This window comes from Misgurnus anguillicaudatus, chromosome 24 (assembly GCF_027580225.2).
Source record: "Misgurnus anguillicaudatus chromosome 24, ASM2758022v2, whole genome shotgun sequence".
Classification (NCBI taxonomy): Eukaryota; Metazoa; Chordata; class Actinopteri; order Cypriniformes; family Cobitidae; genus Misgurnus; species Misgurnus anguillicaudatus.
The window spans coordinates 48,751,994-48,777,012 of NC_073360.2; the positions used below are offsets into that span (position 1 = coordinate 48,751,994).

At 42.3% G+C, this 25,019-nt stretch overlaps 1 protein-coding gene across 1 annotated transcript in view; it reads left to right on the forward strand.

Annotated features, from left to right (window-relative positions):
- The window catches only part of LOC141361726 (protein NLRC3-like), a 261,228-nt gene that overhangs the window by 40,142 nt on the left and 196,067 nt on the right, over positions 1 to 25,019 (forward strand). The window contains exon 7 of the mRNA XM_073863424.1: positions 22,200 to 22,292. Coding sequence (XP_073719525.1) covers positions 22,200 to 22,292 — 93 coding nt within the window. The remainder of the gene's footprint in view (positions 1 to 22,199; positions 22,293 to 25,019) is intronic.

A 25,019-nucleotide genomic window follows, 5' to 3' on the forward strand; every position in this document is an offset into this window, starting at 1 on the left:
GTATGTTTAGGCACCCAAAATGCCCAAAAGTGTTAAAAAAAAATAATAATAATAATAAAAATAATAATAATCCGAGCAAAAACAATAGGGCTTCGCACCTTTCGGTGCAGGCCATTCTGGCCTGCTCCTCGGTGCTCGGGCCCTAATAAATTCGAGCAAAACCAATAGGGCTTCGCACCTTTCGGTGCAGGCCATTCTGGCCTGCTCCTCGGTGCTCGGGCCCTAAATAAATATAGCTGCAAGCAGCAATGGCGGGCCCTCGCACGTTTATTTACCGCTACACGGTGCGTCCGAGAAAACGATGCACGGTGGGCAAGTGCATCAAGTGGGTAAATATCAGTGGACTATTTTATGTTGCTACTGACCCATTTGGGGACTGTAGGTAAAGGAAACCCCACATTTTAGACAAACGGGGGCGCTAGTGAGCCACTTAAGAGACACGCCTTTATCTGACCTTTTTGTCAACACTTAACAGCCAACAACTCTGATGTGTGTGCCAACTTTTAGGTTAATCTAAGCACGCCAAGAGCCCTAAATATGCCTGAAATAAAAGTAAAGTTTGGGGCGTTGCCATGGGAACAGCGTTCAAGATATCAAAAATCCCTTCGCAATTTATCATCTACAATGTCTCAGCATGATGTTGACCACTTTTGGTGTCAATCGCATGAAAATCTTAGGAGGAGTATTTAAAAGTTCACCACATGCAACTGTCAAAAAATCCACCTTTTGTGACTGCAACACTTCCTGGTGCCTGTTGGTGGCGCTATACCGGAGACTCACAATAGGCACATCGATGCGATCGGAATCCTTGGCCGAACATACACACTGCGTTTCATCCCAATAAGACATTTTTTGCTCTAGATATTAGACACTTCCTGTTTCTCTGAATTCGCCATAAATTTGACGGCTCGCCATGGCAACACCGTTCGAGATATCAAAAATCCCTTCGCAATTTGGCAAGGCCAATGTCTCAGCATCATGTTCACCACGGTTGGTGTCAATCGTATGAATTTTCTAGGAGAAGTATTTAAAAGTACAAGACTGACACACTTCCTGGCGCCTGGTGGTGGCGCTATAGCCGAGCCTCACAATAGGCACATCGATGCGATCGGAATCTTTAGACGAACAAACTTCCCGCATGGCATCACAATAAGACATTTTTTGCCTTAGATATTAGACACTTCCTGTTTCTCTGATTTCGCCACAACTTTGTCGGCTCGCCATGGCAGAACCGTTTGAGATATCAAAAATCCCTTCGCAATTTAGCAAGTCCAATGTCTCGACATCATGTTCACCACTTTTGGTGTCAATCGCATGCATCCTCTAGGAGGAGTATTTAAAAGTTCAACGCATGCATTTTTTAAACAATCCAAAATGGCCGACTTCCTGTTGGGCGGAGCTTAAATGTTAGAGGGCGAAAGTTGTTCGGGTCGATGAGCTCTATATGCGTACCAACTTTCGTACATGTGTGTACATGTTTGCACTATCTGTGCGTCAATGTTTTTTTTTTGCATTACAGGGGGCGCTACAGAGCCCCCGTGCCACGCCCGTGTTCCAGCCTTTGCCCGTTCGCAATGACGGACGACTCTGACGTTTGTGCCAAATTTCAAGAGTTTTCGAGTATGTTAAGGCACCCAAAATGCCCAAAAGTGTTAAAAAAAATAAAAAATAAAATAATAAATATAGCTGCAAGCAGCAATGGCGGGCCCTCGCACGTTTTTTTACCGCTACACGGTGCCTCAGAGAAAACGATGCACGGTTTGCAAATGCATCAAGTGGGTAAATATCAGTGGACTATTTTATGTTGTTACTGACCCATTTGGGGACTGTAGGTAAAAGAAACCCCACATTTTAGACAAACGGGGCCGCTAGTGAGCCGCTTAAAAGACACGCCTTTATCTGAGCTTTTTGTGCACACTTAACAGCCGACAAATCTGATGTATGTGCTAACTTTTAGGTTAATCTAAGCACGCCAAGAGCCCTAAATATGCCTGAAATAAAAGTAAAGTTTGGGGCGTTGCCATGGGAACAGCGTTTGAGATATCAAAAATCCCTTCGCAATTTATCATCTACAATGTCTCAGCCTCATGTTGACCACTTTTGGTGTCAACTACATGATTTTTCTAGAAGAAGTATTTAAAAGTTCACTGCATGCAACTGTAAGGCTTAAATATGCCTTTAAAATGAAAGTAAAGTTTGACGCGATGCCATGGGAACAACGTTCGAGATATCAAAAATCCCTCCGCAATTTATCATCTACAATGTCTCAGCAATCATGTTGACCACTTTTGGTGTCACTTGCATGAATATTCTAGAAGGAGTATTTAAAAGAACATCGCATGCAACTGTCAAAAAAATCCACCTTTGTGACTGTCACACTTCCTGGCGCCTGGTGGTGGCGCTATACCCGGGAGTCACAATAGGCACATCAATGCGATCGGAATCTTCAGACAAACAAACACCCCGCGTGTCATTACAATAAGACATTTTTTGCCTTAGATATTAGACACTTCCTGTTTCTCTGATTTCGCCATAAATTTGTCGCCTCGCCATGGCAGAACTGTTCAAGGTATCAAACATCCCTTCACAATTTAGCAAGTCCAATGTCTCGACATCATGTTCACCACATTTAGTGTCAATCGCATGCATCCTCTAGGAGGAGTATTTAAAAGTTCAACGCATGCATTTTTTAAACAATCCAAAATAGCTGACTTCCTGTTGGGCGGAGCTTAAATGTTAGAGGGCGAAAGTTGTTCGGGTCGATGAGATCTATATGCGTACCAACTCTCATACATGTGCGTACATTTTTGCCCGATCTGTGCCCCAATGTTTGTTTTTGCATTACAGGGGGCGCTACAGAGCTCCCTTGCCACGCCCGTGGTCCAGCCTTTGCCCGGACCTGATGGCCGACGACTCTGACGTCTGTGCCAAATTTCAAGACTTTTCGAGTATGTTTAGGCACCCAAAGTGCCCAAAAGTGTTAAAAAAAAATAATAATAATAAAAATAATAATAAAAAAAATAATAATCCGAGCAAAAACAATAGGGCTTCGCACCTTTCGGTGCAGGCCATTCTGGCCTGCTCCTCGGTGCTCGGGCCCTAATAAATTCGAGCAAAAACAATAGGGCTTCGCACCTTTCGGTGCAGGCCATTCTGGCCTGCTCCTCGGTGCTCGGGCCCTAAATATAGCTGCAAGCAGCGATGGCGGGCCCTCGCACGTTATTTTACCGCTACGCGGTGCCTCCGAGAAAACGATGCACGGTGGGCATGTGCATCAAGTGGGTAAATATCAGTGGACTATTTCATGTTGCTACTGACCAATTTGGGTACTGTAGGTAAAAGAAACCCCACATTTTAGACAAACGGGGGCGCTAGTGAGCCACTAAATAGACACGCCTTTATCTGACCTTTTTGTCAACACTTAACAGCCAACAACTCTGATGTGTGTGCCAAATTTGAAGTTAATCTAAACACGCCAAGAGCCTTAAATATGCCTGAAATAAATGTAAAGTTTGACGCGTTGCCATGGGAACAGCGTTCGAGATGTCAAAAATTCCTTCGCAATTTAGCGTCTACAATGTCTCAGCATCATGTTGACCACTTCTGGAGTCAATCACATTATTTCCCTAGAAGGAGTATTTAAAAGTTCACTGCATGCAACTGTAAGGCTTAAATATGCCTTTAAAATGAGAGTAAAGTTTGACACGTTGCCATGGGAACAGCCTTCAAGATATCAAAAATCCCTTCGCAATTTATCATCTACAATGTCTCAGTATCATGTTGACCACTTTTGGTGTCAATCGCATGAATATCCTAGAAGGAGTATTTAAAAGAACATTGGATGGAACAGTCAAATAAATCAACCTTTATGACTGCAACACTTCCTGGCGCCTGGTGGTGGCGCTATACCCGGGAGTCACAATAGGCACATCGATGCGATCGGAATCTTCAGACGAACAAACACCCCGTGTGTCATCACAATAAGACATTTTTTGCCTTAGATATTAGACACTTCCTGTTTCTCTGATTTCGCCATGAATTTGTCGCCTCGCCATGGCAGAACCGTTCGAGATATCAAAAATCCCTTCGCAATTTAGCAAGTACAATGTCTTGACATCATGATCACCACGTTTGGTGTCAATCCCATTAATCCACTAGGAGGAGTATTTAAAAGTTCACCGCATGCATTTTTTAAACAAGCCAAAATGGCCGACTTCCTGTTGGGCGGAGCTAATATGTTAGAGTACGAAAGTTGTTCGGGTCGATGAGATCTATATGCGTACCAACTTTCGTACATGTGCGTGCATGTTTGTCCGATCTATGCACCAATGGTTTTTTTTCCATTACAGGGGGCGCTACAGAGCCCCCCTGCTACGCCCGTGTTCCAGCCTTTGGTTTTCTGCGATGACGGACGACTCTGACATCTGTGCCAAATTTCAAGAGTTTTCGAGTATGTTAAGGCACTCAAAATTCCCAAAAGTGTTGAAAAAAAAAACTAAATATAGCTGCAAGCAGCGATGGCGGGCCCTCGCACGTTTTTTTACCGCTACACGGTGCCTCCGAAAAAACGATGCACGGTGGGCAAGGGCATCAAGTGGATAAATATCAGTGGACTATTTCATGTTGCTACTGATCCATTTAGGTACTGTAGGTAAAAGAAACCCCACATTTTAGACAAACGGGGGCGCTAGTGAGACACTAAATAGACACACCTTTATCTGACCTTTTTGTCAACACTTAACAGCCGACAACTCTGATGTGTGTGCCAAATTTAAATTTAATCTAAGCACGCCAAGAGCCTTAAATATGCCTGAAATAAAAGTAAAGTTTGACGTGTTGCCATGGGAACAGCGTTCGAGATGTCAAAAATCCTTCGCAATTTAGCATCTACAATGTCTCAGCGTCATGTTGACCACTTCTGGTGTCAATAACATTATTTACCTAGAAAGAGTATTTAAAAAAAAATCGCATGCAACTGTAATGCTTAACACTCTGGGGTCGACGGTGGCGCGGGCGCCGCAAACTCTTTATTTTTCAATCACTCCGCAAAGAGAGTTAGATAACTCTGCTGATTTTGGTCATACAGATATGATTTATACATCATTTAAAACGTTAAAGTGTCTAGTTTTTTTTCTGTCCACTCTCAATAAAAACAGAATGTTGTGCTTTTCGCAAAATTAGGAAAATAAACATGATGCGTGTTTTGTTCTCTCTCCCTCAGTGAAGTCCTTTCAGAAACACGTCAGAAAAATTAACTGTAACTTAAGGAATACTTCTCATATAAACAAAAGATACATATCGACATAATGCTTGGAATGTCTGCTTTTGGAAGATGTAAGTGAAATCGAAATCAAATATTTTAATTCGTTGTTAACTGTGTTAGAAGAGGGAGATGTACCATCTTTCTCGTGTTCCTGCATTATCTATAATGAGCCACGCCCCGCTCCATTGAAGAGAAGAGATCATCCATATTCATTAGTCAACCCCAGTCAATGGAGACTCCGTCTCTGGAGCCATTCAGTGCTGTGTTGAGTTTTAATCCAAGTGTTGGTGACATGACATCTACTTGTTTACTCAGACTGTAACTTAAGTTATCTCCAGACGCGAGTGTGTGTGCTTCATCAAACAGACGCGATTGACGTCCAAACGCACACACAAATACCTCATATTTGACGCGCTTTGTGGTATCATTATAAGATATGCGATTGTACACATCACATCTACTTGTTTACTCGCGCCTAAAGTTATCTCCAAACAGACGCGAGTGCGTGTGCTTCGTCAGTGACGCGATGTCCAAACGCACACACAAACACGATGCCTCATATTTGACGCGCTTTGTGGGATTCTTATAAAAGGTGCCATTGCAAACATCACATCTACTTGTTTACTCGCGCATAAAGTTATCTCCAAAAAGACGCGAGTGTGTGCTTCGTCAGTGTGACGGGATCGAGGTCCAAACGCACACAAAAACACAAGATGCCTCATATTTGACGCGCTTTGTGGTAAAATAATAAAGTATGCTCTCTCGCCTGTAAATACAAGTCATCTCCAGGCGCTTATGTTTTCTTTGTGCTTCCGTCAGACGCGGTTGACGGCCAAACACACACACAAACACACAATGCCTCATATTTGACGCACTTTTGTATTAAGACGGATCTAAACACATCTAAAACCCTGTTTGTTCGCGTATATCTCTGCACGGTAAGTTTATTTAACGCAGGACCACGCATGGGAAGGCATTTATTTTGTGTTGCTTTCACAAACAAACACGTAACAAGGCGTCGTCTCATTAGCCTATGCAGCTCATTATGCAAGTGTTTTGTTCTTCAGCTGTCAATCACAGACTATTCAAGAGCTTCCAGCCTCCTTGCATATTGCCTTCCTAACCAAAAAGTGACTTTGAAATTGTAAATCAATATTATTGTCTTATGTAAATGAGTAAGCAGAATGATTTTCACATCATTTTAAAGAAAAAACTCTAGACTACTAGATCCTGTTTTGAAAAGTCTTGGGAAAACATGTTTAGTATGAGTTTTTTTGACTTATATCAGTCACTTAAAGGGATACTTCACCGATTTAGCATTCAGCTTTGTATCTGTAGAAACCCGGCAGTATTACTGAATGACCATGTTTCCCTCCCTCATTTCCCCCTGAGAGGAGAGATATCTGCATTTTGGTTCTGCAAAAAAGTCCTTCGATGATGTAATATGACGATTTTTGCATCATCGGAGGACTTTTTTGCAGAACCAAAATGCAGATATCTCTCCTCTCAGGGGGAAATAATGGAGGGAAACATGGTCATTCAGTAATACTGCCGGGTTTCTACAGATACAAAGCTGAATGCTAAATCGGTGAAGTATCCCTTTAAAAATTTAGCTTTTTCAAAAACCACGCATAAACATTTTTCTCTCAAAAATACAAACATGTACATACATGTTGATCATATAATATAGTAGCCCAGTTTGTGCTGAACACAGTGTTATAAGACTTTTGCCATTATTATGTTTTTAAGCAACTGAAAAAAGCACAAATGTCAGTGCATGTCAAAACTTCTCCAGGGCCCTAAAAACCCCTTAGACCCCAGAGGGTTAAATAAGCCTTTAAAATGAAAGTAAAATTTGTCGCGTTGCCATAGGAACAACATTCGAGATATCAAAAATCCCTTCGCAATTTATCATCTACAATGTCTCAGCATCATGTTGACCACTTTTGGTGTCAATCGCATGAATATCCTAGAAGGAGTATTTAAAAGTTCACTGCATGAAACTGTAAGGCTAAATATGCCTTTAAAATGAAAGTAAAGTTTGACAGGTTGCCATGGGAACAGCGTTCGAGATATCAAAAATCCCTTCGCAATTTATCATCTACTATGCCTCAGCATCATGTTGACCACTTTTGGTGTCAATTGCATGATTTTTCTAGAAGGAGTACTTAAAAGAACATTGCCTGGAACTGTAAAAAAAATCCAGCTTTGTAAATGACACACTTCCTGCCGCCTGGTGGTGGCGCTATACCCAGGAGTCACAATAGGCGCATCGATGCGATCGGAATCTTCAGACGAACAAATACCCCGCATGGCATCACAATAAGATATTTTTTGCCATAGATATTAGACACTTCCTGTTTCTCTGATTTCACCATGACTTTGCCGCTTCGCCATGGCAACACCGTTCGAGATATCAAAAATCCCTTCGCAATTTAGCAAGTCCAATGTCTTGACATCATGATCACCACGTTTGGTGTCATTTGCATGAATCCCCTAGGAGGAGTATTTAAAAGTTCACGGCATGCATTTTTTAAACAATCCAAAATGGCGGACTTCCTGTTGGGCGGAGCTAAAATGTTAGAGGGCGAAAGTTGTTCGGGTCGATGAGATCTATATGTGTACCAACTTTCGTAAATGTGCGTACATGTTTGCCCGATCTGCGCACTCCTGTTTGTTTTTGCATTACAGGGGGCGCTACAGAGCCCCCGTGCCACGCCCGTGTTCCAGCCTTTGCCCGTTCGCAATGACGGACGACTCTGACGTCTGTGCCAAATTTCAAGAGTTTTCGAGTATGTTAAGGCACCCAAAATGCCCAAAAGTGTTAAAAAATAAAATAAAAGTAATAATAAAAAAAAAAAAAAAAAAAAAAAAGAATAAATCCGAGCAAAAACAATAGGGCTTCGCACCTTTCGGTGCAGGCCATTCTGGTCTGCTCCTCGGTGCTCGGGCCCTAATAATAAAAATATAGCTGCAAGCAGCAATGGCGGGCCCTCGCACGTTTTTTACCGCTACACTGTGCCTCCGAGAAAGCGACGCAAAGTGGGAACGTGCATCAAGTGGGTAAATATCAGTGGACTATTTCATGTTGCTACTGACCAATTTGGGTACTCTATGTAAAAGAAACCCCACATTTTAGACAAACGGGGGCGCTAGTGAGCCACTAAATAGACACGCCTTTATCTGACCTTTTTGTCAACACTTAACAGCCGACAACTCTCATGTGTGTGCCAAGTTTAAAGTTAATCTAAGCACGCAAAGAGCCTTAAACATGCCTGAAATTAAAGTAAAGTTTGAAGCGTTGCCATGGCAACAGCGTTCGAGATGTCAAACATTCCTTCGCAATTTAGCATCTACTATGTCTCAGCATCCTGTTGACCACTTTTGGTGTCAATCGCATAAACATTCTAGGAGGAGTATTTAAAAGAACATCACATGGAACTGTCAAAAAAATCAACCTTTGTGACTGCAACACTTCCTGGCGCCTGGTGGTGGCGCTATACCCGAGACTTACAATAGGCACATCGATGCGATCGGAATCTTCAGACGAACAAACACCCCGCGTGTCATCACTATAAGACATTTTTTGCCTTAGATATTAGACACTTTTTGTTTCTCTGATTTCGCCATGACTTTGCCGCTTCGCCATTGCAACACCGTTCGAGATATCAAAAATCCCTTCGCAATTTAGCAAGTCCAATGTCTTGACATCATGATCACCACGTTTGGTGTCATTTGCTTGAATCCCCTAGGAGGAGTATTCAAAAGTTCACCGCATGCATTTTTTAAACAATCCAAAATGGCGGACTTCCTGTTGGGCGGAGCTAAAATGTTAGAGGGCGAAAGTTGTTCTGGTCGATGAGATCTATATGTGTACCAACTTTCGTAAATGTGCGTACATGTTTGCCCGATCTGCGCACTACTGTTTGTTTTTGCATTACAGGGGGCGCTACAGAGCCCCCGTGCCACGCCCGTGTTCCAGCCTTTGTCTATTCGCAATGACGGACGAATCTAACGTCTGTGCCAAATTTCAAGAGTTTTCGAGTATGTTAAGGCACCCAAAATGCCCAAAAGTGTTAAAAAAAATAAAAATAAAAAATATAGCTGCAAGCAGCGATGGCGGGCCCTCGCACGTTTTTTTACCGCTACACGGTGCGTCCGAGAAAACGATGCACGGTGGGCAAGGGCATCAAGTGGGTAAATACAGTGGGCTATTTCATGTTGTTACTGACCCATTTGGGTACTGTAGGTAAAAGAAACCCCACATTTTAGACAAACGGGGGCGCTAGTGAGCCACTAGATAGACACGCCTTTATCTGACCTTTTTGTCAACACTTAACAGCCGACAACTCTGATGTGTTTACCAAAATATGCCTGAAATAAAAGTGAAGTTTGACGCGTTGCCATGGCAACAGCGTTCGAGCTGTCAAAAATCCCTTCGCAATTTATCATCTACAATGTCTCGGCATCATGTTGACCACTTTTGGTGTCAATCGCATAAACATTCTAGGAGGAGTATTTAAAAGAACATCACATGGAACTGTCAAAAAAATCAACCTTTGTGACTGCAACACTTCCTGGCGCCTGGTGGTGGCGCTATACCCGAGACTCACAATAGGCACATCGATGCGATCAGAATCTTCAGACGAACAAACACCCCGTGTGTCATCACAATAAGACATTTTTTACCTTAGATATTAGACACTTCCTGTTTCTCTGATTTCGCCATGAATTTGTCGCCTCACCATGACAGAACCGTTCGAGATATCAAAAATCCCTTCGCAATTTAGCAAGAAAAATGTCTCGGCATCATGTTCACCACGTTTGGTGTCAATCCAATGAATCCCCTAGAAGGAGTATTCAAAAGTTCACCGTATGCATTTTTGAAACCATCCAAAATGCCCGACTTCCTGTTGGGCGGAGCTAATAGGTTTGATTGTGAAAGTTGTTCGGGTCGATGGGATCTATATACGTACCAACTCTCGTACATGTGCGTACATGTTTGCCCGATTTGTGCACCAATAATTTTTTTGCATTATAGGGGGCGCAACAGAGCCCTACTGCCACGCCCGTTTTCCAGCGTTTGCCCGGTCCTAATGGCCGATGACTTTGAGGTCTGTACCAAATTCCCAGTGTTTTCGAGCATGTTAAGGCACCCAAAGTGCATGCCAAGTGCTTAAATATGCCTGAAAATGAAAGTAAAATTTGACGTGTTGCCATGGGAGCAGCGTTCAAGATATCAAAAATCCCTTCGCAATTTATCATCTACAATGTCTCGGCATCATGTTGACCACTTTTGGTGTCAATCGCATAAAAATCCTAGGAGGAGTATTTAAAAGTTCACCGCATGCAACTGTCAAAAAATCCACCTTTTGTGACTGTCACACTTCCTGTTGCCTGTTGGTGGCGCTATACCCGAGACTCACAATAGGCACATCGATGCGATCGGAATCATTGGCCGAACATACACACTGCGTTTCATCCCAATAAGACATTTTTTGCTTTAGATATTAGACACTTCCTGTTTCTCTGAATTCGCCATGAATTTGTCGCCTCGCCATGGCAACACCGTTCGAGATATCAAAAATCCTTTCGCAATTGAGCAAGTCCAATGTCTCAGCATCATCTTCACCACGTTTGGTGTCAATCGTATGAATTCCCTAGGAGAAGTATTTAAAAGTTCATGACTGACACACTTCCTGGCACCTGGTGGTGGTGCTCTACCCGGGAGTCACAATAGGCACATCGATGCGATCTGCATCTTCAGATGAACAAACACCCCACATGGCATCCGAATAAGATATTTTTTGCCTTAGATATTAGACACTTCCTGTTTCTCTAAATTCGCCATGACTTTGTCACCTCGCCATGGCAAAACCGTTCGAGATATCAAAAATCCCTTTGCGCAATTTAGCAAGAGCAATGTCTCGGCATCATGATCACCACGTTTGGTGTCCATCCAATGAATCCCCTAGGAGGAGTATTTAAAAGTTCACCGCATGCATTTTTTAAACAATCCAAAATTGCAGACTTCCTGTTGGGCGGAGCTAAAATGTTAGAGGGCGAAAGTTGTTCGGGTTGATGAGATCTATATGCGTACCAACTCTCGTACATGTGCGTACATATTTGCCCGATCTGTGCACCAATGTTTTTTTTTGCATTACAGGGGGCGCTACAGAGCCCCTGTGCCACGCCCGTGTTCCAGCCTTTGCCCGTTCGCAATGACGGACGACTTTGACGTCTGTGCCAAATTTCAAGAGTTTTCAAGTATGTTTAGGCACCCAAAATGCCCAAAAGTGTTAAAAAAAAAATAATAAATATAGCTGCAAGCAGCGATGGCGGGCCCTCGCACGTTTTTTTACCGCTACACGGTGCCTCCGAGAAAACGATGCACGGTGGGCATGTGCATCAAGTGGGTAAATATCAGTGGACTATTTCATGTTGCTACTGATCCATTTAGGTACTGTAGGTAAAAGAAACCCCACATTTTAGACAAATGGGGGCGCTAGTGAGACACTAAATAGACACGCCTTTATCTGACGTTTTTGTCAACACTTAACAGCCGACAACTCTGATGTGTTTGCCAAATTTAACTTTAATCTAAGCACGCCAAGAGCCTTAAATATGCCTGAAATAAAAGTAAAGTTTGACGTGTTGCCATGGGAACAGCGTTCGAGATGTCAAAAATTCCTTCGCAATTTAGCATCTACAATGTCTCAGCATCATGTTGACCACTTTTGGTGTCAATTGCATGAATATCCTAGAAGGAGTATTTAAAAGTTCACTGCATGAAACTGTAAGGCTTAAATATGCCTTTAAAATGAAAGTAAAGTTTGACACGTTGCCATGGGAACAGCGTTCGAGATATCAAAAATCCCTTCGCAATTTATCATCTACAATGTCTCTTCATCATGTTGACCTCTTTTGGTGTCAATTGCATGATTTTTCTAGAAGGAGTATTTAAAAGAACATTGCATGGAACTGTCAAAAAAATCCAGCTTTGTAACTGACACACTTCCTGCCGCCTGGTGGTGGCGCTATACCCGGGAGTCACAATAGGCGCATCGATGCGATCGGAATCTTCAGACGAACAAACACCCCGCATGGCATCACAATAAGATATTTTTTGCCATAGATATTAGACACTTCCTGTTTCTCTGATTTCGCCATGACTTTGCCGCTTCGCCATGGCAACACCGTTCGAGATATCAAAAATCCCTTCGCAATTTAGCAAGTCCAATGTCTTGACATCATGATCACCACTTTTGGTGTCATTTGCATGAATCCCCTAGGAGGAGTATTCAAAAGTTCACCGCATGCATTTTTTAAACAATCCAAAATGGCGGACTTCCTGTTGGGCGGAGCTAAAATGTTAGAGGGCGAAAGTTGTTCGGGTCGATGAGATCTATATGTGTACCAACTTTCGTAAATGTGCGTACATGTTTGCCCGATCTGCGCACTACTGTTTGTTTTTGCATTACAGGGGGCGCTACAGAGCCCCCGTGCCACGCCCGTGTTCTAGCCTTTGTCTGTTCGCAATGACGGACGACTCTAACGTCTGTGCCAAATTTCAAGAGTTTTCGAGTATGTTAAGGCACCCAAAATGCCCAAAAGTGTTAAAAAAAATAAAAATAATAAAAAAAATAAAAATAAAAATAAAAAAAAAAAAATAATAAATTCGAGCAAAAACAATAGGGCTTCGCACCTTTCGGTGCAGGCCATTCTGGCCTGCTCCTCGGTGCTCGGGCCCTAATAATAAAAAAAAAAAAAATAATAATAAATCCGAGCAAAAACAATAGGGCTTCGCACCTTTCGGTGCAGGCCATTCTGGCCTGCTCCTCGGTGCTCGGGCCCTAAAAATAATAATAAATTCGAGCAAAAACAATAGGGCTTCGCACCTTTCCTCCTCGGTGCTCGGGCCCTAATAATAACTCCTTGAAGAACAATAGGGTCCTCACACCCCGGTGTGCTCGGGCCCTAAATAGCCGACTTCCAGTTGGGCGGAGCTAATAGGTTAGAGGGCGAAAGTTGTTCTGGTCGATGAGATCTATATGTGTACCAACTTTCGTAAATGTGCGTACATGTTTGCACGATCTGTGCACAATTGTTTTTTTTTTGCATTACAGGGGGTGCTACAGAGCTCCCGTGCCACGCCCGTGTTCAAGCCTTTACCCGTTCGCAATGACGGACGACTCTGACGTCTGTGCCAAATTGCAAGAGTTTTCGAGTATGTTAAGGCACTTAAAATGCCCAAAAGTGTAAAAAAAAAGAATAATTCGAGCAAAACCAATAGGGCTTCGCACCTACGGTGCAGGCCATTCTGGCCTGCTCCTCGGTGCTCGGGCCCTAATTAGGCTATATAACAAGAAGCTAACAAATCTTATGATGTGGTGATGTGGCGGAGCAGTGAATCTAAATAACCCTCGAGCCGGTGGACAAAAACAACCTGTCAAAAAACTCTTAAATACTTCAATTAGTCTGCGATCTTTATTGCCAAAACAATCAGAAATGCATACAAATTAATTTTCATGTATATTCTACATTAAAGTCTGTAAAAGACAGTAAAGGTGAAGTGAAAAAGCCCTGTGGTGGCACATTAAACCTTTCCCTGCCAGTGTTTTTTAAAAGTTGCCAGCCAGAACCAGCATTTTTAATGATTTAATGCCTTCTAGAAAATGTTCTTCTTTAAATGATGTTTTATTAACGTAGTTCGTGAGGAGCACGTCAAATAAACCACTTAAGTACTTCCAGCCGTCTATAATCAGTAATCAACAGATACTCTAGTACCACCAGATGTCCTCAATCAGTAATCATCATATCTACCCAATCAGGACAAAGGCAAGCCATATATAAGTCACAGTTTGACTCTGCAAAGATCCTCTGCAGTCTTCAGAAGCTCTAGACCATGGGTCTCCAAACTTTTTGTTAGCAAGGGCTACCACAATGGATAAAACAGTCTGGAGGGTAACTTTTTGATTTAGTCTACTCAAAATTTTTTGTTTTACTTGTTAATATGTTTTAGTATTGTTTAAAATGTTAACATGCATAATCCAATCCAAGCTAATATAGAAAATATGTAATAAATAAATATTACAATTGTCTATTAATAGAATGTGCTTAGACCCTTGCTCTAGAGTAGATGTTACAGTCTCCAGCACGGCCGGATCATGCTATGGATCATCAGCAACAGCCATCGGCAACGCATGGCAACCTCTCAGCGTGAGCATGGCTCCGCTAGCGGCTCAGACCCAGGATCCTTCTCATTCTAATCATGTTCTGACTGAAAACTGTAGAGCGAGGCTGCCATCGCTACCGGCACAGGCCCGGACACCCTATTTTCTTCCTCAGCTTCCTCCTTCCATTATTCGCCATTCCAAAGCGTGAGCATGTCTCCGCTAGTGGAACAGGCTTCTTCTTCTAATCCTGTCCTCTAGCTGTGGCCTGACCGAAAACTATAGCGTGAGGCTGCCTCCGCTACCGGTACAGGCCTGGACCCCCATATACTTCTCTTCCTCCTTCCATTATTCGCCATTCCTAAGCATGAGCATGTCTCCGCTAGTGGAACAGGCTTCTCCTTCTAATCCTGTCCTATGGCTGTGGCCTGACCGAACACTGTAGCGTGAGGCTGCCTCCGCTACCGGTACAGGCCCAGACGCCCTATATTCTTCTCTTCCTCAGCTTTCTTCCATTATTTGCCATTCCTAAGCGCGAGCATGTCTCCGCTAGTGGAACAGGCTTCTCCTTCTAATCCTGTCCTATGGCTGTGGCCTGACCGAACACTGTAGCGTGAGGCTGCCTCCGCTACCGGTACAGGCCCAGACGCCCTATATTCTTCCCTTCCTCAGCTTCCTTCCATTATTCGCCATTCCTAAGCGTGAGCATGTCTCCGCTAGTGGAACAGGCTTCTCCTTCTAATCCTGTCCTCTGGCTGTGGCCTGACCGAACACTGTAGCGTGAGGCTGCCTCCGCTACCGGTACAGGCCCGGACGCCATATATTCGTCTTCTCTTCCTCAGCTCCCTTCTTCTATTGTCTTGCCCCCCCAAGTGAGAGCCTATCTCTGCTTGGTGGAATTTGTATAAAGTGTGTAGTATGTTTTCACCAGCAGGTGGTGCCATATCTAGGCTTTTCTAGTGCTTAGAAACAGTGAATCATTGTTGAAGCAATTAGATTCGAAGCTTCGCTTTACCATCAGTATTCATTGCCCGGCCTCAAGCACTGTTTAAACCCGGCTACGTTGAAAGCATCCCATCCCCAAATACTATTTGTGATGACTAATGATGTCTGTTTAGTTTGTGAACGAATCATTATCTTGAACTGGTTCTTTAAGGCAAACAAGTTAAAACCGTTCTCCAATTTGGACTGAATCGTTTTAAACATTTGTGTCTCCAAACAGCAACGATCCAGAAGTTACTCACTTTCAGACCTGCTCAACAGCCACCCCGACTCGAAATAAGACAATATTCCCATGCATAATCTGTATTCACCATACATCTTGGGCATGCATGTAACGAATAGTAAATGTTCAACATCAGTACGCTTCCATGCTGATACCATTTTGCATAAACTGAGGAGATGACTGACGGGCAAAATGTAAGTTTATTTAACATTAACATAAAATTTATCAAAAATCGCACAATATCAGCCAGTGGTCTGTTATATTAAACAGGGTTTTCATTAAAACATGTAACAAGGTGTTAACCCTAATGGCACAGGTACACCTCGAAGACGTCTATTTGATGTCTGCGTTTACATCTGCAAGACGTATTTAGATTTTTTGCTCATTTGCAACGCGTCTCTGAGACGTTTCCTATAAGATGTCATATCGACATGTTGAAGATGCATGCAAGACGTTTTTTAATTTAGAATGCATATAAAGCAGCTCATTCTTAAACCTTTGTAAGATGTTTTACACACCAGATGTGTTCCAGATCTCCAGATCTTTAACAGACATCTTGCAAACGTACCTATCTGGGAAATGTCATACGTACACGCATTCAACTTACTGTCATATAAAGATTATATTTTAGTTACTTAAACACGGCTTTTGATAAACGCTATCCAAGATTTTCTCTTCACTATTATAACATTGATCAAGTTGTAACCCTGATCAAAAACATCAGTCGTGGTGCTCGGCTGGCAAAGTAGGTATCACCTGTGCATTTAAAAGTGATGCTCAGTCATCTGGATTCATGGGATAGAGAATTTTTACTTGCCTGCAAAGATACCAGAGATTTTTTATATGTTTCTAGAAGCATTTGATGGGTTCTCCTTAACAACTTTGCAATTCCTACGTCGTTTACCTTTTAGATGATTTATTAAACATCTCGATCCCAGACTGCATTGGCTTGATGCTTAACCTGCAGCCACAACTTCATCCATCCATGATTTACAGCAGAACCGGACATGATAGCTTTTAAAAACAATATACAATTATCAACCTTGCGTGTGTGTATATATTGAGGTCGCGCACTTGCTCGTCCATGCATGCTTTGAATCTGTCATTCAGCGCCTGGAAGATCGTTTTCAAGTTTCATCTATCTTATTAACTTTTTAACACCAATCAAGTTCCAAACTTTATCTCTTAATAACCCCTTTTAACATTAAGCAAGTCCTGCATTTTATTTTCAAAACAAAAATTACGCAGTGGAATCGCCGGTGTTGGATGTATGCTGCTGGTGTTTATAAGAGTGCCACCAGACCTAGTAGTGGTGCCCGTGTGTGCGCTGGCGGAGTGGATTTGACGCTGGTGATTTTGCTGTGTTCAGATTCAAACAATTTTGAGATCGTTACGAATACAAATACAAACTCCGCTGCTCACCCCTAGTCCACATGCACTGACCATAAAACATAATACAATATACCATACAATACAAACTATACAAGTACACAAAACATTTATAATTTATAAATATCATTATTATCATTATTATTAACCAACATCAATTCAAAAGTCTGATCGACGTAGATACGAGGATTTCTTAAAGCAACTAAATTTACACACAGCCAGCTATATTGTATACTCAATAAATTTCCTGCTGCAACAATTATGTTTTCCCTGTTCCCGCAGAAGTTTAGTTTTTCAACCGCCGCAGTGATGTTTCCTATGCTCTAACGGAGGGTCAGTTTTTTCCACTGCTGCGGTAGTGATGCTTGCTCTTACCGCTTCCACATCAAAAAAGCGCACCAAACTCTTATCAGCAAACCAACTCTAACCCGTTCGATTGTCGGAGGGGCTTAGCCATACGATCGCAGGGAGTATTGAACTCTCTTAGAATGGTGCTAGAGCCCTCCCAATTGGTAATAACTTAACGTATTCAAGTCTACATCCACAGGGGGTTACCCGTCCAATCCCAGCGAGTATTGAACTCCCGTCAGACGGCGCAAAAGCCCTCCCAATCTAAAATAACCAAACATTCACCTCGTTGTCAGCAAGGAATTACCATCTAACCGCAGTGTGTATCGACCTCCCGTCGGACGCCGCAAAGCTCTCCAAATCTAAAATAACCAAATGTACATCTCATCGACAGCGGGGGCTTACCCATCCGATCACCGTGAGTACTGAAGACCTGTCAAATGACATAAAAGTCCACAAAAGCTAAAATAACAAAACATCCATCATGTCATCATCGAGGGCTTACCCGTCCGATCGCAGTGAGTATTGATCTCACGTTGTACGCCGCTTAGCACTGTTAATCTAACATTACCAAATGTTTCAAAAATAACAAATGGACTCAAAGGCAGTATTCTTAATTATAATTCCGCTTTACTAAAGATGCTAGTTCATAATGGAACTTAAAAATACCACCAACATGTTTCAGCCTACATCCAGGCCTTCAAATGTACCAAATGTACACCTTATAGTCAGCAGGGGCTTAACCGCCTGATCACATTGAGTACTGAAGTCCTGACAGACGCCGCAAAAGTCCACCAAATCAAAAATAACCAAACATCCACCTCGTCATCAGCGATGGCTTACCCGTCCGATCGCAGTGAGTATTGAACTCCCGTCGGACGCCGCAAAGCCCTCCAAATCTAAAATAACCAAATGTATCTAAAATACCAAAAGGACAGCAAGGCACTCTTCTTAATTATAAATCCGCTTTAATAAAGGTGCTAGTTCATAATGGAACCTAAAAATACCACCAACATGTTTCGGCCTACATCTAGGCCTTCAAATGTACTAAATGTACACCTTATAGTCAGCAGGGGCTTAACCGCCTGATCACATTGAGTACTGAAGTCCTGCCAGACGCTGCAAAGTACTCAAAATCGAAAATAATCAAACATCCACCTCGTCATCAGCGATGGCTTACGATCGCAGCGAGTATTGAACTCCCGTCGGATGCCGCAAAGCCCTCCAAATCTAAAATAACCAAATGTATCAAAAAATAACAAAAGGACACCAAGGCACTCTTCTTAATTATAAAACCGATTTAATAAAGGTGCTAGTTCATAATGGAACCTAAAAATACCACCAACATGTTTCGGCCTACATCTAGGCCTTCAAATGTACTAAATGTACACCTTATAGTCAGCAGGGGCTTAACCGCCTGATCACATTGAGTACTGAAGTCCTGCCAGACGCCGCAAACTCCACCAAATCGAAAATAATCAAACATCCACCTCGTCATCAGCGATGGCTTACCCGTCCGATCGCAGCGAGTATTGAACTCCCGTCGGACGGGTTCCGATCGCAGCGAGTATTGAACTCCCGTCGGATGCCGCAAAGCCCTCCCACATAAATTGTCCACCTCATCGCCAATGGAGGACTTACCCATCCGATCGCAGTGAGTATTGAACTCCCGTCGGATGGGTTCCGATCACAGTGAGTATTGAACTCCCGTCGGATGCCGCAAAGCCTTTCTAATACAAATCGTCCACGTCATCGACAAACGGGGTCTCACCCGTCCGATCGCAGCGAGTATTGAACTCCCGTCGGACGGGTTCTGATCGCAGCGAGTATTGAACTCCCGTCGGATGCCGCAAAGACCTCCTGATATAATTTGCATACCTAATCATCAGTGAGGGCTTACTCGTCCGATCGCAGCGAGTATTGAACTACCGTCGGACGGGTTCCGATCACAGTGAGTATTGAACTCCCGTTGGCTGCTGCAAGACCCTCCCACTATAAGACATTCACCCCATCATCAGTAAGGGCTTACTCGTCCGATCGCAGTGAGTATTGAACTCCCGTCGGACGAGTTCCGATCGCAGCGAGTATTGAACTCCCGTCGGATGCCGCAAAGCCCTCCTGATATAAATTGCCAACCTTATCATCAGTGAGGGCTTACTCGTCCGATCGCAGCGAGTACTGAACTCGCGTAGGACGGGTTCCGATCACAGTGAGTATTGAACTCCCGTCGGATGCTGCAAGACCCTCCCAATTTAATTCATTCACCCCATCATCAGTGAGGGCTTACTCGTCCGATCGCAGCGAGTATTGAACTCCCGTCGGATGGCTCTGATTTCAGCGAGTATTGAACTCCCGTCGGAGGCCACAAAAAGCCCTCCAAATATAAACCGTCCACATAATTTTCAACCGAGGCTTTCCTGTACAATCACAATGAGTATTGAACTTCCGTCAGACGGTTCCAATCGCAGCGAGTATTGAACTCCCATCGGATGCATAGCAAACACAGCCAACATCAGCCTCATCATTTCTATTTTTTGGGGGGTACAGTTCCCGGCTGCTGTCCGAATAAGTTAATTTTGCTTTTTGGGGGGATACTCTGCGTTCGGGCCCATTTCCGAGCTCAGAGCCCTCTCCCCGGACAGCACGCCAAATACGTTTACTAATTTAATCTTACCAACTTATTTGTAAGTGTGAACTCGTGAAATGATTTTTATTAACGTAGTTCGGGAGGAGCACGTCAAATAAACCACTTAAGTACTTCCAGCTGTCTATAATCAGTAATCAACAGATACTCTAGTACCACCAGATGTCCTCAATCAGTAATCATCATATCTACCCAATCAGGACAAAGGCAAGCCATATATAAGTCACAGTTTGACTCTGCAAAGATCCTCTGCAGTCTTCAGAATCCCTCCACCACCCCATCACCTCTCACTCACCAGGTTAATTCCTAAACTGGGGGGGGGATACTCTGCGTTCGGGCCCATTTCCGAGCTCAGAGCCCTCTCCCCGGACAGCACGCCAAATACGTTTACTAATTTAATCTTACCAACTTATTTGTAAGTGTGAACTCGTGAAATATATAAAGACTACCTTCTACCTCCTACCTTCATTTGTTCTCTTTTTATCTCCTCTCATATATGGGTGGGTTTCATCTAGGGTTGTCACGATTAGGTTTTTTGCCCTCGAGTCCGAGTCATTTGATTTTGAGTATCTGCCGATACCGAGTCCCGATCGGATACTTCTATAATACATAAAAAAAGAATAAAGAAGAGCGATAAAACAGAACCATGATGTTCCTTATGTCATGCCGCACGCATTGCTGTTTCTGTGTGGAGTCAAGAGTCTAACTCTGTGCCACAGCATAACTATTGATGTGTTAAAAAATAATTCATATATACTATATATGTACAGGGGTAATATTGGGATTTGTTTTGTGGGGAGGCTCTGTTAGGAGGGAGGGTTCGAGGGGTAACATGTTTAATCCTGATGACAGCAAAGCCACTGGTGTGTTTCAATGACATTTTGGACCTCTGACAGGATTTTATAAGTTTCAGCTTTAAAGCTGTGCCACATGTTGACCCAAACTTTAAAACCTGAACTTTAAATTATGCAAATCTATGAGTCTTGACACCCTATATGCATTTGGTGCACATGTCATTATGCACAATTGATCAAACTTTGAAGAAAGTTATAAGACTCAACCTCCTTGACTAATTCTAGGCATAAGATAGGCTACTCAAAAAGACTCAATTAACAAGAAAAACAACATACTGATTCAGCAATATGTCTTATGAATTAGCCAAAGAGATTCCCTAAGCTGGTTAGCTGTTAGTTAAACAATCACTATAGTTCGGTTGTAATTGATTTGTAAAATCAAAATACATTATTTTATTAAACTATACAATAAGTTGTATCCGGTTATCTAGTTAACATATTGTAATAAGATGATTGACATGCTATACATACTTTAATACTTTGTTTCTAGACTTCTATTAAGTTTTTTCGACATATGCACCATTCTTACCTCTCTCTCCATCTCTCATCTCTACAATGTGTAATGTGATCCTCCTGCGCGAATGTGCGTTCTTGAGGTTCTGAGCGAGACACAGAGCTGCATACTGATGTAGATTAACTGAGCACATCGTGACAAAAACGATCAACGCGTCGTTTAAATGAGCGGTAAAAACCCGGTTTTGTCGTGGGTGCACCGCATGCACGAGTGTGTGAAGCCTATGAATGAAAACACATCATTATTCGTGTCAGTTCACACGCACCAGCGCAGCGCGTATACTGGCTCGGAGCACAGCGAGACCTTCAGTATGTGTGCCGGGGCTTAGCCCCGGACAGTCCTGGACCAATTTAAACCCTGCACATGTATCCGAATCCTGATCGGAAGGTAAATAGGAGTCTGAAACCACGTGATCGGGGCCGATTTCCGATCACGTGATCGGATCGGGTCTGAACTGTTTGGGGAGAGGGGTTGCTTCCTGGTTGCATAAGTTGGGTAGGAGCGCCATATGGTGGATAATAATGGTATTGCTGGAAAAAACTCATAATTGGCAGGGAAGCAATTTCTCTTAATTGATGAGTTAACTTGCCAATGGCTGCGAAAGGGTTAAAAACAAACATTTGAATACCATTTCTTCCATTCAAATTATTATTGCAGATTAAATATTCAACCATTTGTGCAAATCCCTAATTCACAGCAGTGTAAAAACTGTAAAGCTAATAAAGTTACGTGAAAATCCACTAAAAGTAAAATGTAAAGAAATTATTGATTCTCATTCTTGCCATCCAGACGAATAACAGAACCTGACTGTAAGAGGAGGAAGATTGAACAATCTGATAATAAACCACAAGACTTCAATGAAAACATGAATCCTCATTTCAGGTAAATTATAGGATTTTATTTTATTTAGTAGAAAATGTTGACCTTTTCTATTTTGCATAAATGTAACATTTTACAAACCATTAAAAGTCCTGTGTCTTATGATACAAACATTTTGTTCTATACATTTTTACTCTTACAGGTATTTGTGTAATAATCTGGTGTTTATATTTTACAGTCATGACTCTGATCTTACTGAAGTCCTGAACACATTCAGATCAAATCTGAGGAAGAAGTTTGAGTGTTTGTATGAGGTAACATCAAATAAGAGAAACCCAACACTACTGAATGAGATCTACACAGAGCTCTACATCACAGAGAGTGAAAGTGGAGAGATCAGTAATGAACATGAGGTGAGACAGATTGAGACACAATCCAGAAGAACAACAACAGAGGAGACACCAATCAAATGTAATGACATCTTTAAACCTTTACCTGAACAAGACAAACACATCAGAAGTGTGCTGACAAAGGGAGTCGCTGGCATTGGAAAAACAGTCTCTGTACAGAAGTTCATTCTGGACTGGGCTGAAGAGAAAGAGAATCAGGACGTCCACCTCATATTTCCACTTCCTTTCAGAGAGATCAATTTGATGAAGAACAAAACACTCAGTCTTTTAGATCTTCTTCATCTTTTCTTCCCACAAACAAAAGAAATTAACATATCTAGTAAAAGATATAAAGTGTTGTTCATCTTTGATGGTTTGGATGAGTGTCGTCTGTCTCTGGATTTTCACAGCAGTGTGAGGTTGTGTGATGTAAGTGAATCAACCTCAGTGGACGTGATGCTGACAAACCTCATCAAGGGGAATCTGTTTCCCTCTGCTCTCATCTGGATCACCTCCAGACCAGCAGCAGCTGATCTCATCCCCTCTGAGTGTGTTGATCGAGTCACAGAGGTACGAGGCTTCAGTGATCCACAGAAGGAGGAATACTTCAGGAAGAGAATCAGTGATAAGAGTCTGTCTGATCAAATCATCTCACACCTGAAGTCATCCAGGAGTCTCTACATCATGTGTCACATCCCAGTCTTCTGCTGGATTTCAGTCACTGTTCTAGAGAGAATGTTGAGTGAAGCAGAGAGAAGAGAGATCCCCAAGACTCTCACTCAAATGTACACACACTTCCTGATCATTCAGACAAACATCAAACATCAGAAGGACTATGAGAAGAAAGATGAAGACATGATCTTCAAACTGGGGAAACTGGCTTTTAAGCAGCTTGTGAAAGGCAATCTGATCTTCTATGATGAAGACCTGAGAGAGTGTGACATTGATGTAGCAGAAGCATCAGTGTACTCAGGATTGTGTACTCAGATCTTCAGAGAGGAGTTTGGTTTGTATCAGGGGAAAGTTTACTGCTTTGTTCATCTCAGCATCCAGGAACATCTAGCAGCTCTTTATGCTCACATCTCCTTCACAAACAACAACAGAAATGTGTTTGATGAAAATCAGTTTTCAAAGGTTTTAGGCAGAATAAAACGTACATCAAGAGAGTATTTATTAATCAATTTGCATCATCAAGCTGTAGATGAATCTTTAAAGAGTAAAAATGGACATCTGGATCTTTTCCTGCGTTTTCTTCTGGGTCTTTCACTGGAGTCCAATCAGATTCTCTTACAGGATCTACTGACACAGATGAGAAGATGCTCCTACAAGAAAGAGAAAACTGTTGTGTACATTAAACAGAAGTTGAATAAGAATCTGTCTCCAGAGAAATCCATCAATCTGATTCACTGTCTGAATGAACTGGGTGATGATTCACTGCTGCAGGAGATTCAAGATTATGTGAAATCTTCATCAGTAGGAGAGACAAAACTCTCCTCTTCACAGTGGGCAGCTTTAGTTTTTGTGTTGTTGATGTCTGAGCAGCATTTGGATGAACTTAATCTAAATAAATTTATTGGAGATAAAAATACAGCAGATGAAGTTCTTGTGAAACTGCAGCCTGTGATTAAAGAAACCAAAAAACTTCAGTAAGTAAAACTAACAACAATCACATGACTGTCTACATAGTGTTACTTTAATATGTAGTTTTCCATGTAAGATTGGCTTAAGGCTCCCACATGAGGTTTAAAAGTGCAACAGTGCAATTGTGTTGCTTTAATACAATTAATTGAATTATTTTATGATTTTATTTAACAGCAGTCAATCTCAAAAAAGTTTCCAACGTTCTGCCAACATAAAGTCTGTGTGGGTCCTAACACCCCAGTCTTTCGGATGAGACGTTAAACCGAGGTCCTGACTCTCTGTGGTTGTTAAAAATCATGACATTCAAAAAAGAGCAGGGGTGTGCCCCGGCATCCTGGCCAAAACTTGCCCATTGGCCTACTAATCATCCCAATATATACTAATTGTCTATATCACTCTGTCTCCTCTCCAATAAGCTGGTGTGTGGTGGGTGTTCTGATGTAATTTGGCTGCCGTTGCATCATCCAGGTAGATGCTGTACATTGGTGGCGGTTGAGGAGATTCCCCCATTCATATGTAAAGCACTTTGAGGTCTGCAGACAAAGTGTTATATAAATGTAACAAATTATTATTATTATAATTAGTATATTAATTTAAAACTCCGTCTGACGGTAGTGACAGTGGCCTCATTACAACATACAATTCCAAAATGTATACCACTCAAGTCAATGGCTTCTTGCTTAAACTTTATGTAAATATTTGGTGCAAAAATAACAATCCTGAGCACTGTGATGAAAAAATATCAAATCATAACTGGTGA